Genomic DNA, 15343 nt, shown 5'->3' on the forward strand with positions numbered 1-15343 from the left:
GATTCCAAAATATAAAAAATATATTTTCCAGGCCAGGCGCGGTGGCTCATGCCTGTAATCCCATCTCTTTGGGAGGCCAAGGCAGGCAGATCACGAGGTCAGCAGATGGAGACCATCCTGGCTAACACGGTGAAACCCCATCTCTACTAAAAAATACAAAAAATTAGACGGCCATGGTTGGGGGCACCTGTAATCCCAGCTACTTAGGAGGCTGAGACAGGAGAATGGCTTGAACCTGGCGGGCAGAGCTTGCAGTGAGCCAAGATTGCACCACTGCACTCCAGCCTGGGGGACAGAGCGAGACTCTGTCTATATATATATTTTTTTTTTTTTCCAGTATTGTGTGTGCATGGATGCATGTGTGTAACATTTTCTTATGTGAACATGGTGCATAAAAGTCAATATCCAAGTGATACATTCTCAGCCTGTTTCTAGGCCTGAAAGCTGAAGACAAGATAATAGGATAATGGGCATCTAAAGGAGGTGACACCTTTGAGAAACCTTTCTCTTTCAGGGTACAGGAATTCAGCTTCCTCTAGACAGCACCTCTACAATTTATTACGTATGCTGCAGGATATATTCTAGAATTCCAAAATATTAATATAAGGTTCATGTATACTTGAAATATTTATGTGTTAAAATACTTCATATAGTACTTTATTTCTGTAAGCAAATTTCACACTAGTAAGTAGTTTTGATATGAGTGAAAATTGATTAATGAATTCTTTTAAAGGACTTTCATATTATAAATTGTTTGCACATGGGCAGCATCAGAAGACAGTAAAAGAACATACACTTTGTGTTACGAAGAATGGGATTGGGATATCAGCCCTGCTTACTCAGAAGCTTGGGCAACTGATTTAAACTTTATGAGCCTCACTTTCCTAATTACAGCAGGGTGGGAGGTAGTAATTAGGGGTAATTAGGGGCTGAAGATGAAAGGAAAAGCACATTGGGGATACGCTAGCCTCTTAAGAAGTGGTGGCAGTTTGTTGAGCCACTGTTAAGATTAAGATTTGTGGAAGATGGTAAAAAGGGAACCAGTTAGTAGTTGAGTGCTTTCTCCCTGCTAAGGTGCTTCTTAAATGTGTTCAGTGGAATGTCAAAAGGTGTTAAATGAAAAAGTGTTCCAGGAACAAATCCTTTTGTGAAACACTGCATGAGACAGAGTGAACCAAGTTCCCTTTCGTCAGAACATTTCAGAACTGCTCTCATACAGAACTGCAAGGTGAGGTTTTATGAGGGTCCATGGAATTCTCCCTTCCCTGGACTTGACCACATCTCAAGGACCAGGTGCCCTGGGTTGCATTCAGGGACCGCTGTGTTGGGGCTGTTTGATTGCATCTCAAGGGCCAGGTGCCTTGGGTTGCATTCAGGGACCGCTGTGTTGGGCTCTTCAGTTGGCTATTTCCCGTGACCTCCTGGGCCTTCTTCCAGAACGTCCATTTCTTACTTTGCTTTGGCTACAAAGTACTGAGTTAATTTTCATCTTGATCAGCATCTGAACTTCGCCAATTGTTGGACTAAGGGAAGTTTTCAGTCAATCTAGACACAAGTGTCCTGCGTACTTTTGATAAACATAATAGGTCTTTTTGGGCATCTCTTTCAGTTTTTTCCTCTAGCTTTAATATTAACATTGCTAGACATTTATAGAGTTTTGAAAAGTTTCTTAGCAGAGAAAAGTGTTCTTGCCACAGTAGTCATTTTATGTAGTTTTTACTATTTATGGTAGAATAGTATGCTACAGGTACACATTGCAATGGTAACCTGCATGGAATACAGCTAATTGCAGGTTAATTACTGTTCCTTAAAACATAAATTGCGAAGTATTTGGTGATTAACACATATTTAATTCCTTAATTAATGTTTTTCCTAATTGCCTTTGTGTGGACTTGCCCTCCCGTGGTTGGGAAGCAGTGGGGAAGGGCAAGTACCTGCCATCCTCAGGGCACCTGCCTCCTTTGATTTAGACATTGATTTTTTTGCCATTTGAAGAATAATATTTTCGTCATGCATTCACCGTCTTGCTTTATTGTGCTGATTAGAAAAAAAGAACTCTGCTTTGATTCTACACCCCCACCTCCTGTTTCCCACCCCTACACCCTGAGGCAAAGGAGCCAACCACTGATTTCTTCATATTCTAATCATGCATGCACCCCAGAAGCCTCAGCTTCCACCCAGAATTTCAGCCTTCCTCTCTGCTTTCAGAAGACAGTGATTCTGAGCCCAGTCAGAGGCCAGGGAGGCAGTGATCTTTCATATAAATGGTTGCTTTAAAAAGAGAAACAATGCAAAGGTGGCTGAAAATCTCCCTCCCCCATGGCTCTCCATAAAGAAGTGGGGCTGGGGAGGGTGGGCAGGGACTACAGGGAGTGGGAGGATAAAGTCATCAAATATGAGAGCCTCGCTGGTTCACGAGAGCCTTGCTGGTTCACGAGAGCCTCGCTGGTTCACGAGAGCCTCCTTGTTAAAACAAATGCCTTAGATATACTGAAGGGTCCTGGGAGAAGATTAGGAGTGGATTCAGCTGGGCCCTGCTAGGAGTTCTTTGTGCAGCAAGGACTCAAAGGAGCTTGTGCTGGGGAGAGGGGTACTGAACCAAGATTCACCCTTGTTAGTCTGACGTCTCTCTGGGAAATGAGGAGTTGAGGGAATAGGGATGACTTGATCTGACTTATCTTTTCACATTTTGCTGCGAACTTTATTCCCCTGCACAGCTAGCTGTGTGCCTGTTTCTTTGCTGTATTTGCCTTCAGCCCACTGATTTTACTACAAAGCCATGTAAAGCCACAGCTAAGTGACAACAGGTCCGCTTACATTTGCTGCCTAGAGACAGTGTTTTAGAGTTGAATTGGTGAGTCTTTTTTTTTTTTTGAGACAGAGTCTCGCTCTGTCGCCCAGGCTGGAGTGCAGTGGCTCGATCTCGGCTCACTGCAACCTTCGCCTCCCGGGTTCACGCTATTCTCCTGCCTCAGCCTCCTGAGTAGCTGGGACTACAGGCGCCCACCACCACGCCCGGCTAATTTTTTGTATTTTTAATAGAGACGGGGTTTCACCGTGTTAGTCAGGATGGTCTCGGTTTCCTGAGCTCGTGATCCAACCACCTCGGCCTCCCAAAGTGCTGGGATTACAGGTGTGAGCCACTGCACCTGGCTAGTGAGTCTTTATAGATTGTGTTCCACAAATCCAGGGAATGTTAGGAGGCTTAGTTGACCAAGTGGAAAGAAGCACTGGGTTAAACACTGCTGCCATTCTGCCAGCCATTTGGGAGGCTAGGAGTGGTTTTGAATCTCTAGGAAGGACACATGGTGAGTGGTGAGTGTGGGTGCACAGCTGGGGCCAGACTTTGGGCTTTGCAGAGTATTTCTTGAGTCTAGTGTTCCCTGAAGTACACTTGGGAAATACTGATATGTGCCAGTTGAAAAAGAGAACATACTTTGACTCCATAAATTCCTTGGCTATGGCCCTTATTCCAAGTGCAAGACAATTGAATTGCTTCATGCCTCCAGAGGATGTGGGGAATTTGCTGTGGCAGTGAAATATCACTGTCTCAAGCAGGAAAGCTAGTCTAGTAGGTGCCCCAATACTCTGCATTTTGTGCTTAAAAAATACAATATGTTTCAAGAAACCACTGGGGACACAGTAGGTTGTCAGTTTAATATTGACTTAGAACGGTATTTAGGAAGTAGAACAATTTGCATGATGTTTTTTTTTCATCCTCAAAGATCTTATTTTTGATTATTTTTTAAAACTTGCCACATCTCTAAATTTCATTCTTGTACTTCTTATGTAATGATAAAGGATAAGTACTTCTATTGTTTACCATCTTAATCTCTGCATGGTCTGCTGCTATATACATATCAGTCCTGTTCTTTATGACTTCTAAGCCATGTTTTTTTCCTCTATCTTAATTTCTGTGCATGGCCTGTTGAATAAGTGTATGACCTATGATTATATCATACTTTTCTCTAAAGGGAAGGAGAAAACAAAAGTGAGGATGATTGTGTTATTGGTAGGAAAAACAGGTGAAGACATTTAAAAATAACATTGCAAGCACTAATAATTAGCTCCATTGCAAATTTGGCTGTTTTTTGAGTGCCTTTACCTTTCCCAAAGTAGATTTTTATTTTATTTTCTGATAACATGTCAATACAAATACAAATGCTTGAATATTTTGCTCATGATTGTTAATGTGACATGTTTTGTGGTTTTGCCAGGACTCTTTAATATTACAGAAACTTTATATGTTCTATTTTTATGTAACTCATTTGACACAAACAAGATAAAGTTTTTGTAAATGGGTGTGACCCACCTTTGCATTTCATTTAAATCAAAACCAGAAGGATAGACTAGGTAATGTGTGGGAGGACCAACGTTTAATCCCCTTTGTTCTAGGGAACTGACTAATGACTTCCACCAGCACATTTTCCTGGGTGAGTATCTGTGTTGGTAAGCAAATCCCCTTTCTTTGCTTACACATAGCAAGGAAAAGTGGCAGCATGGAAAGCTAATTTTGCTCTTCACTGAAGCAGGGAGGATCAGGGAGGCTGTGGTGTTAAACTGCTTCCCCATCTCTCTTGTTTGGCAGACATCTGAAGGATAGCCTGATGTCAAACCTCTCAGAGACCAGCATCCAGGATGGATTTTCATGAGCAAATGAGAGCAATAGTCAGTTTAAACAATTGGTTAACCAGTTGTTTCCTCTCTAAAAGCAAATGGCTTTTCCCACAGTCTCCAAAGGCTATAGGGATACAACATCTTGTCTCCTGAAATGTTATTAGTTGAGATTGAATGAATGTTGATTCTCTCTATTGTACATTTTCTTACATCCCAGGGCCGCAAATATCTGGAAGTTATCAGCAAAACAGTGCTTTGAAATGGAGACTCAGAGTGAACCACATCACATGAATAGAGTTGATTCTCAGTTATTTGCAGCAGTTGTGTTCTGTAAAATCACAGAGAACACTGAATTAGTGAATACGGAACTACTTCTATAGGAAATACGGGGTTAGGTTCCTATGAGCCTTTGGTCACACTGTTTTTGTAATGTTTTTGTTTACTGATCAATACATCACCTCATTTTATATGTGTTTCTGTTGAAAGATGCCGTATTTATGTTGTTGATTCATTAACTTTGAACCTATGGCGAAGGCCAATAGCACTGTGACTCATGCTGACTGGAGTGCCTCTAACGGATATTTTTTCCTTAAGGCTTGTCTTCGCCTCCTTGCACTCTCAGGAGCACTAGACAGCCCGGAAGCACTGTACTTGGGTTCATTTTAAAAAGCAACATCACCAACAAGAAGCACAAAAATGGAAAAGCATGGCACTAACTAGACCGCCGTAAGGATACTCTTTTATGGTATCAGAGCTGAAACAAGACGACAGAACGTTGCCCTGCCTGACCTCAGCTGGGAACATGTGTGTTGAGCAACTCATTTTTTGCTGCTCTGTGCATGTCCACAGATACCATGAAAGCTTTGCAAGTATTGATTTTTGGAGGTTACAAATAAATTTTAGGAAGTAGGCAAATTCACAGATACGAGCCTTGAATAATGAGGATTGACTGTATTTTCTGTCAAGCCAAGTCCAAAAAAAGTGATACAAAACTAAGTTCTGTGTTGTGACAAAATTATTTCATAATAACATGACTCTGTGATTCAGACCCACAGCTTTTAAAATAATCACAATTTACATTGGGCTAAAGGGCAAAAACATTTTTCCTAAAAATGTTTGTTTCAGTAAACACAACAAACAAAAACCATTTAGTCCAAATTTAGCTAACACCAAAGAAGAGGGTATAAAATGAGATCTTAGGGTAGGTTTTAACATTAAAGTGTTACTAATTCTCAGTAGTTCAGTGTCTTTATAGAAGATTATTGACTTCTAAATGAGTTAGGTTTTATTTTATTTATTTTATTTTTAATTTTTCTGATATTTTGAGGCCTATGAAGTAATTAGTTTTTCTGGCTTTGTTTTGGTATATTGCAAGTATGTATTTTAAACATTTGATAATGATATTACAAACTTAAGTGGGTATTTAGAAAACCACACGTGTAATATAATTGAAAACAAGGCAAGCCAGGGATAGGGTCTTCTGATTGCTGGAATGTGAGGCTCACCCGTGGAGCGCAAGGCATATTGTATTTAGCTGTGATAAAGTATTGCTTTTGACATGGGCTTTTTTGTTAACCAGAGTAATGATGGTGCATTGGTGAGCCAAGCAGGAAAGTTTTCTCTAAAAACAGGAGGCTGGATAGTAAATATTTCAGGCTTTACAGGCCAAACGCTCTCTGTGGCAGCTACTCAACTCTGTTGCTGTTGTATGAAAGCAGCTATAGCCAACATGTAAATGAATAAACGTGGCTTCGTTCCAATAAAACTTTATTCATGGACATTGAAATCTGAATTTCATATAATTCTCATGTATCACAAAATAGTCTTCTTTCTGTTTTCTCCTACCCATGAAAACTATAAAAACCATCTTTAGCTTGTGGGCAATATAAAACAGGTGGTGGGACAGATTTGGCCATGGGCTGTAGTTTGCCAGCTCTTTTATTAAACTTCATGTTGTCAAAACTGTGCCATATCACTCTTCCCAATTGCTATATTTCTTATAAATCTGGATGTAAAAATTTTAGAACCTGGGTATCTATACATTAAAAGAGATGTGTGTGTATATATACATATGTATATGTATATGTATTCTATATACATATAGTCTCTCATACTTGCTAGTTAGGCAGTTTGGCAACATGAAAATAGTTCACACTTGGAAGCAAAATAGATCTAGGAATAGACCCAACCCTGTAACTACTTGTGTGGACTCAGAAAAATTACCTAACCTTTCTAAGTCGGCTTACTTATCCCTGAAAGGGAGCTAATGTGACCCACCTCACATAATTGATGGGGGAAAATTAGATAATGTATGCAAAGGATACCTAGGACATGGAAGTATACAAATAAATAGGTTTTTTAAAATTACTAAATTATTCTTTTTGAAGAAAAACTTGGTACATGGCTCCATAAGAAATTCGAACCTTCTAATATAGAATATTTTCAATATATTTTGTTCTGTTTCATAAAAATGAACATGACACATTCCCAGATCAATTTCTTACACGTTTCTTTTTTCCTTTTCCAATGGTACTGTTGGTATTCTCATGTTACTGTTTCCTCTGACCTCAATCTTTTTCGACCTGGATGCTGGCATTTTCAAACATTCCTGTGATTCCCGCTGGGTTCTGCACACACTTGGTATACTTCACTAGAGCAATACCTGAGAGTAGTTCCTTATTTGACAAAAAAAGATTAATTTTGCTTTTGACACCTTATAAGGGCACTGGCTAGAAAGGTATACATAATGAAAAGTTTGCCGGATATCCAGAGTTCACAACAATGGAACCTTGAAAAGAATTCCAAAATCTCTTTATAAGAAACGTATTTAAGATGACCCTCATCTTTTGAGCTGCATGTTTGTTTGTTTGTTGTTTTGATATGGAGTCTCACTCTGTTGCCAGACTGGAGTGCAGTGGCATGATCTTGGCTCACTGCAACTTCCGCCTTCTGGGTTCAAGTGATTCTCTTGCCTCAGCCTCCCGAGTAGCTGGGACTACAGGCGTACGCCACCACATCCAGCTAATTTTTGTATTTTTAGTAGAGATGGAGTTTCACTATGTTGGCCAGGATGGTCTCAATCCCTTGACCTTGTGATCCACCCGCCTCAGCCTCCCAAACTGCTGGGATTACAGGCCACTGCACCCGGCCTGAGCTGCATGTTTTAATCCTCTTGTTTGTTAGAAAAAAAAACAAAGGGAAATCTCTTAATGGTTGGGTGTTTAAAATAGGTAATCTCAGACTATTGTATAGCGTCTAAATTCAGATAGCTTTGTTTAGTCATATTTATTTCACAATAGGAAACTCTCCAGTACAGCTCATGCCTACTTTCTAATTGTATGTATTGAAACAGTTGTATACTAAGTTGTAAACTTGATGAAGCAGCTAATAAAACTTGTACTCATAAGCCCCTTAAAAAGTTTCTAAGAAAGAACTAGAAAATGGTTTTAATAAACATAGAAGTTATTGCTTCAAACTTGTGATACACTTTAAATGTATGACATAAGAAACTTTTATTTATATATTATGTATTAATTTTGTATGTATGTATGGGTAGGCATGCACACATAAACGGATCAACAAAGAATGTTTTTCTCTTCTTGACTGTGCAATTAGCGCTTTAAGTCAGTGCTTGAACCTGCCAAGTTTGAGAAGTTTACTTTTTAAAGTTTCTAATTAAACTCAGAGGGGGCAGGAAACGTATTTGTAATCAGATGCTGCCCTTCTTTGCCTCTTGATATTCTAGTTGGAAGACTGAGGGGAGCAAATAAAATTGCAAATAGAAGCTTGTCTTTAATTCTTTTGGCCTTGCTGACAAGTCATCTTGCTGGGAAATCTGGGGCGCACTGGCTTGTTTCTGAGACTGTGTTTGCCTCTAGTCCATAGGGATGAAGGCAGATAGTTGCTGGGAAATCCATGAGTTGTGTCACAGGTTTCCTGGCTTGTTTAGGGAGGAAGAGGCATGATTCTGTGGCAGGGAAAGGATCCCATTGCTATGAGCTGTGTTTTTTGAATCTGTCATTTGGCCATTGCTGTCTTGTTCTATTCTTTCATCATTTATGTTTCTTGTTTTTTCCTTAACTAAAGCTTACATTTTATAAAACTGTCTGCAATGCTTAGATACTCCAAAGCATGTGGTAGATATTTTATAAATATGTGGACTAAAAGACTCAGAATTTCTTAGCGTAAAACTTCTGAGAGTCATCCATTCTTTGACATGGTGGATGAAAAACAGATCTAGAGAAGTCTAGATGGCTCTTCCAGGTCTCAGATCGTCTCTGCCTTTTTTTTTTTTTGCACTGTCTTTTGCTTTGGTAGGGGTATGGCCCTGTATAGGTTTAAACAAAACATTATGGATTAAATTTATACATACATATCAAATTAAAAGTCGATCCACATGAGCATGTCTCACATGTACACTGTGTTCTAAAAGGTAATGCATTCCCTTCAAAGAATAAGGATAATTCCATGTTTACTAGAAGCTTCAGCCATTGTAGTTAATAAAGCAAAATAAAATTTCAATATGAAAGTTAGTTTTGATGAGGAAAGATTTCTTCCGCTCTTCTATCCATGATGTATTCTAAGTGCTTATCACAGTGCCTGGCAGAGGGGTGGCACTCAGTAGAGCCTTGAGTTCATTGAATGAATGAATGCGTGAATGAATAAGAGGGAGGAAGAAGGAAGAGAGGATGGCAAGTGGAATGAAGGAAGGTCTGATGAACATTTCTGCATTTGGTTTTCAAAATACATTTTCCTAACCACAGCAACCGTGCTCTTGTGTGGCTGGTAGTGGTGGCATCAGCAGCCACCCCTCGGCTGTCCCTGCAGTAGCCATTGTATCAGAGCAGCTTGCAGGTTCCTGCAGTGCCAGTGGTAGCTGTTTCCCAGGAGACAGGATGTGACTGTTATTCAGGGGACCTGTTTTGAGGGCCTCAGGAATGCTTTTTCCTTTACTTGTTCTCAATATTCATTTACCTTTTGTACTCCCAATTGTCTTCTTATAGACTTTAGTAGTAGAGAGAGAAATTAGCAGGGTCCCATTGCAGGAATATCCATGCATATCTTCCTTTCTCTTGTATTGGCAGTGGAAACAATTTATTAAACTTACGAACAGGATGAAGTTTAATTTCATTTCTGTTTTTCTGTTGTGCCTTTCCTCTCCCCTGTGTTATATGTTACTGTATTAGTGTTGTGGCACAGTGTCATCTAGTCTAGCAAGAGTTTCTGGGATGGCTTTGTCCCTGCACTCTAGGAAGCCTCTTGAGCTTTTCCACTCTGGGCTCTGCTGATTGCTTTCTCCAGGTTCACATCCGTCGCATACACAAAATACTGCAGGCCTAGGATCAAAGTTTTTGTCTGAGCAATGTTTAGAAGTGAAAACATCATATTTGGAGTCAGAAAAATTGAGTTTAAAGATTGTATCTATGATAGACTCATTGCATTTATGGACAATTACTTTGTATCTAAAGTTTTTCATTTTTTTTTTGAAACATGAAATTCTTGATTTTTTTTGTATGAACTAATGAGATAATGGAATGATATCTTCCTAGTGTATGTAACATATGTGCCTAGTAAATGTTAACTTATAATTACTTTTATAAATTGAAATTGTAATGGAAACCATTGTAGAGTCACATGCAGTAGTAAGAAAAAAAGGAGATCCTCTTGAGTACATGTTATGCCACTTCCCAGAATGCTAACATTTTACAAAACTATGGTACAATTGTCTTCTGTACAGTTGTACAAATATATACAATTAGTTCTGTACAATTTTGTTACCTGATTAGGCTTGTGTATCTCCCACCGTATTGAAGATGCTAAACAATTCCACCAGCACAAGGAGTGGTGGTGATGTCCTTTTGTAAGCAAACCCATCTCCCTTCTGCCTCATCTTCCTCCATTCCTACCCCTGGCAACCACTAATTTGTCCTCCATTTCTAAAATCTTAACATTACAAAATGTTCCATAAATGGAATCAGAGTACATGATCTTTGGGGATTGGTGTTTTTCACTCAGCATAGCTATGGGGAAGTTCACCCAAGTTGTTAGGTACATCATTAATTCGCTCCTTTTTATTGCTGAGTAGTATTTAATACTGTGGATGGACCACAGTGTATTATTTACCAGTTGAAGGACATCTGGGCTGTTTCTGTTGTTTGGCTATTATGAATAAAGCTCCTATAAACATAATGTGCACAGATTTTTATACGAATGAAAGTTTACATTTCTCTGGGATGAATCTCCAAGAGAGCAATGGTTAGGTTGTGTTTTAAGACTTACCATCATGAGTCATGGTTCCCTAGTGAGATAGTTTCATTCTGTGTGTAAATGGAGGTAAAAATAACATTCATGTGGATCTTTTAAATGATAGCCTGACAACTGACACTTAGTAATCAATTAATCAGATTAAGAAAATTGATAACCCTTTTACTCGTTCGTTCGTTCATTCTTTCTTTTTTTTTTTTTTTTTTTGAGACTGAGTTTTGCTCTTGTTGCCCAGACTGGAGTGCAATGGCACAATCTCGGCTCACTGCAACCTCTGCCTCCTGGATTCAAACGATTCTCCTGTGTCAGCCCCCTGAGTAGCTGGGATTACAGGCTTATGCCACCATGTCCACCTAATTTTTGTATTTTTAGTAGAGATGAGGTTTCACCATATTGGCCAGGCTAGTCTCGAACTCCTGACCTCAGGTGATCTGCCTGCCTCGGCCTCCCAAAGTGCTAGGATTATAGGCCTGAGCCACCATGCCTAGCCCTGGTTCGTTCTTTTTTGCCTTAGTTTCTCTGAAGTGGCTCCACCATCTCAAAAAAGTCTACCATTCTTAGAACCTCCAGGCATGTAGGCCTTTTCCTCTTCTCTTGCTTCTCCAATTATCAAAGAATAGCTAATGCTCTCTTGATTTTGCCACTGTGGACATTTTTATATTGTTTTGCTCTTGATTCATAGCTCTGCTGTCTGATGTTCAGTTGTCATAGTCTCTTCACTGCATTATTAATAGGCTGTGTTTCCTTGTGTCTCTGTCCTAAAGTGAAGTCTTCTGCAGCCTGGCCACAGCTGACCATTGTGTCGGTAGGTCCCAGTTCTCCCCTTGAAGGCCATGGTCACGACCACCTCAGGGCCTTCATGTGTGCCCAGGACTGAGCCTGGTCCTCTTCACACTGTTAGCTCCTTCTCATCCTGCAGCTATTGGCGTTGGCGCAAATTTTACCTCCTCATGGGAGGTCCTCCGGGTGTATATTCTTCTAGTACCCTGCACTCTTCTTTCATTACACTTACTGTATTTTTTTTTCACTTACATAAAACTTACTACCCTACATGGTCCAGTGTGGTCAGAGAGTTACTTTCAGAACCTTCAGAAAAGGTTAGATCACCTAAAGCAATCTAAATCTTAAGGTTGTCTCTGGATGGAAAACAACTACAATCCTAATGTGTGTATGGCAGTGGGTTTAACATACAGTGCAACCTTAAAAGTCTTCTTTAGACTTTGTTTCATGTTCAGGATCTCTCACAGGCTCGACTCTGGCTTTGGGTGGGGAATCCTTTCTATTTGCCGAAACTTGTGGAGAGGGAACCCCAAAGCCTCTTCTATCTCCATGTCCTCATCTCCCATCCAAGCAGTTTACTCACCAACAAGTTGCCGTCTGTGCCAACTCACTATCCTGTGAGCTTCCTTGCTTTTCCTACGGTGTACGTGCCATCCCCCACAACCCCATGAAGTATCCTTTCAGTGTGGGTTTTCTAAATTGGGCTTCTGTCTAACTCATTCACTACCTATTGACCTCCCTGAAGATTGGGGTGGGGTCTTACCTATCTTTGTAGTCTAGAACCTGGAATATTGACTAGCAGATGTTAGGCACATTAATGAATGAATTGGTGAAAGAATAAATGAAATTATATGTCTTATATATAGCAGATACTTGAAAAAAGTTAGACGAAATGAATAAATAATGTAAATCTTTCTTAATTTTCCAGGTGATTTTTGAAGTGATAACTTCTGGACATCAAGGCTATCTCGCTATCGATGAGGTGAAGGTGTTAGGACATCCGTGTAGTAAGTTGTCTTTACTTGTAAATATTTGGGTACATCATTGGGGGCATATTTACATGATGAATGAAGAGAAGGGATGAAAACCTGTGAAGAGGTCATCCTGCCAAGACACCTCCCTGACAGACCTGTATGTGTTGGTTTGCCAGCCCAGAAATCCGAAAGCATGTCCTTGGTGTAAATGCCATGGTTTGTATAAGTCTAAGTATTTTAAAATTTGGTTCAGTAATGGGGAATGAAGGAATTCTTTGGCACGCTCAGACATCTTTGCAAAGAACCTGTTTATTTGTTGCCATGGACTTTGGAATTCCCTTTTCAGTAGTAGCACAAGGTTAAATATTGAGAATTTGCATTTTGTTTCTAAGTCCAGTATGTTTTTGGCACAGTTCCTTAGTATTTATTACATGGTTTCAGATGATATAGCTGCAAACAGGCCTGGGATCTGTCAAATATAAGATACCTACCTAAATCTGGGGATCCCAGAAATGGCCTGCTCTTCATCTTTTAAAGATTAGTACTTTAAAAATAGTACAATTGGTGATAAGCATATAATTTTAAAAATATCTACTATGAACAACGAACAGTTTATCATATTTGTATGTGAACCTTTTTCCTTAAAATAGTGCAGATTGCTAGATATATTTCTCCCCAAACCCTGCCCCCCAGGGGCCACCACAGTGGTGAGCTGGTTGTTGCACCTGTTATGGTTTCTAGTCTGCACACAGCAATAGACTGTAGCTGCTTGAAGCAGAAAAGGCATCCTATTGAAAGAGAATTGGAGGTCAGTGGTATTCCTGATATCACTGGTAGTCTAGACTCAGATGATGAGCAGGCCCCCAAAGTGAGGCTATGCAAGCAGCCACAGCAAGCACTATGGCCGTGGAGCCAGCCGCGAGGTCAAGGGGAGCTGGCGCTGTGTCTCTGCGCACCTTACCCTTGAAAGATGACCCTTGCCCTAGACATCCTGCACTGACTCTGGGCCTTGGCATCTTTGGCTTTAGGTGCAAAACCCTGAGGGGCATAGTCAGAGTGAGCAAGCTAGATCACGCAGTCATTCATGCCTGGCAATTGGTGTGACTAGGCACGTTAGTTGTTGACTTTTCCCACTCTGTCAAGGGAGCTGGGCCTCAACTTTTACCGAGAAACATACAGTGCCGAGCAACTGAACACTGCAAATGTGTGTGTGTGTGTGTGTGTATGTACACTCTTTCTCATAATCCCCATGGGTTTATAAAAGCAAAAAAGTAAGGATTGCCTTTTGTAAATGCTAATGAATGGTTTCCAACCATACAAATTTCTCTGTATTCCAACTTTTTTTTTTTTTTACTTAGTGTTAGATGTTTTAGGTCAATCCATGGTATTCTATCATATGGATTTACTAGTTCTATTTTTCTAGTATTTTAGGAACATTTAGTGTTCCCCCCCCATTTTTCTATATTAAATATTGCTGCAGTGAGTGTTAGGGATGTGCCTCCTGGTGCAGTGTTGAGAGCCTCAGTGGAGTGTGTTCTTAGAGGCTGAATTGCGGGGATGTAGTGCAGACACATTTTTAATTTTTTTGGATGCTGCCAAAATGCTATGAAAAGTGTCTGAACCAGTTTATAATCCCACCAGCAATGCATGGTGGCTTTATTTTCCCTATATCTTTGTTCAAAATTGATGTCACCAGACTTCAAATTTTTGGCCATCTGAGGGATGGTAACCTGCTTTATTTTTAGGATCTCTGGCATGAAAGAGAAACTGGCTAGTTCATACATTTCACGGGTCTTTCCTGATGAACTCTACCCAAAATTATGAAAGAGTGGCTATATCTATAATAATAAAAATAGAAACATTTGCAGGAGTGGCTCAGCTTTTTATTGCATGGATTCGAATAGATCACCAGGACCCTCTTTGTAAGCTTTATAGAGAAGGCCTGTGTGGTTGTTACCTGTTGAAGGTATCACAACACAGGTGTCTAAATTCCATCTAAAGGGGTTTTGCTCTCTCTCATATCTTTATTTGGTGCTTTGAAGCTTGCCAAACGTTGAAGATAACAGAAAGCAATCATTTGTTCATTACAAAGGCAGATGTTACTTTTGTGTCATGTTACATTTGTCTTTTCTTCTATTGTCAGCAAAACTGGGGAGTTCAAGAAGATTCCCTGTCCCCTCCCAGGAAAACCATCAAGGCTGTACCTAATTGAAACAGCAGGGTAAATTTAGGAAGCAGAATGCAATTACCTGAGCTGGAACTCAGCCAAATCCTTGGAGTAATAGCCTCCAGCTAGGAAATGCCATGAGATCTTCTAATATGCACAAAGTTCATGGTCTCTGATTCACTTCTTACTAGGAGGTTAAAAAAATAAGAGCCAGTAATTGCATGCCTACTAAGTGCTGAGCACTCTAATGAAATAGTCTGCCTCCTTGTTTCTTAGAGCAGAGCTCATGGCGAGGCAGGTGTACTGGGTGCAGGTGTGGTGGCTGAGTCAAGGCTGCACATGGCTTTCTATTACATATCCTGGGCTCCTTCTTCCACATCTGGCCACTAGCCAACATAATAGCTCCTGAAGTGTAGCCCCTTCCATTTTACTGGATTTTAGTCATTGTGTGCAGCAAAGACCTAAAGACTTCATGCTTATCAGTGCCTTCCTAAAACGTGTCTCATGCAATTTTGTTCTTCCCATAGGAGATAGCTTCCTA

At 40.1% G+C, this 15343-nt stretch overlaps 1 protein-coding gene across 21 annotated transcripts in view; it reads left to right on the forward strand.

Annotated features, from left to right (window-relative positions):
* The window catches only part of PTPRM (protein tyrosine phosphatase receptor type M), an 829686-nt gene that overhangs the window by 319975 nt on the left and 494368 nt on the right, over nucleotides 1-15343 (forward strand). For all 21 annotated transcript variants that reach the window (XM_077975162.1, XM_077975163.1, XM_077975160.1 and 18 more), the window contains one exon: nucleotides 12590-12668. In XM_077975162.1, the coding sequence (XP_077831288.1) occupies nucleotides 12590-12668 (79 nt within the window). The remainder of the gene's footprint in view (nucleotides 1-12589; nucleotides 12669-15343) is intronic.

This window comes from Macaca mulatta, chromosome 18 (genome assembly GCF_049350105.2).
Source record: "Macaca mulatta isolate MMU2019108-1 chromosome 18, T2T-MMU8v2.0, whole genome shotgun sequence".
NCBI lineage: Eukaryota > Metazoa > Chordata > Mammalia > Primates > Cercopithecidae > Macaca > Macaca mulatta.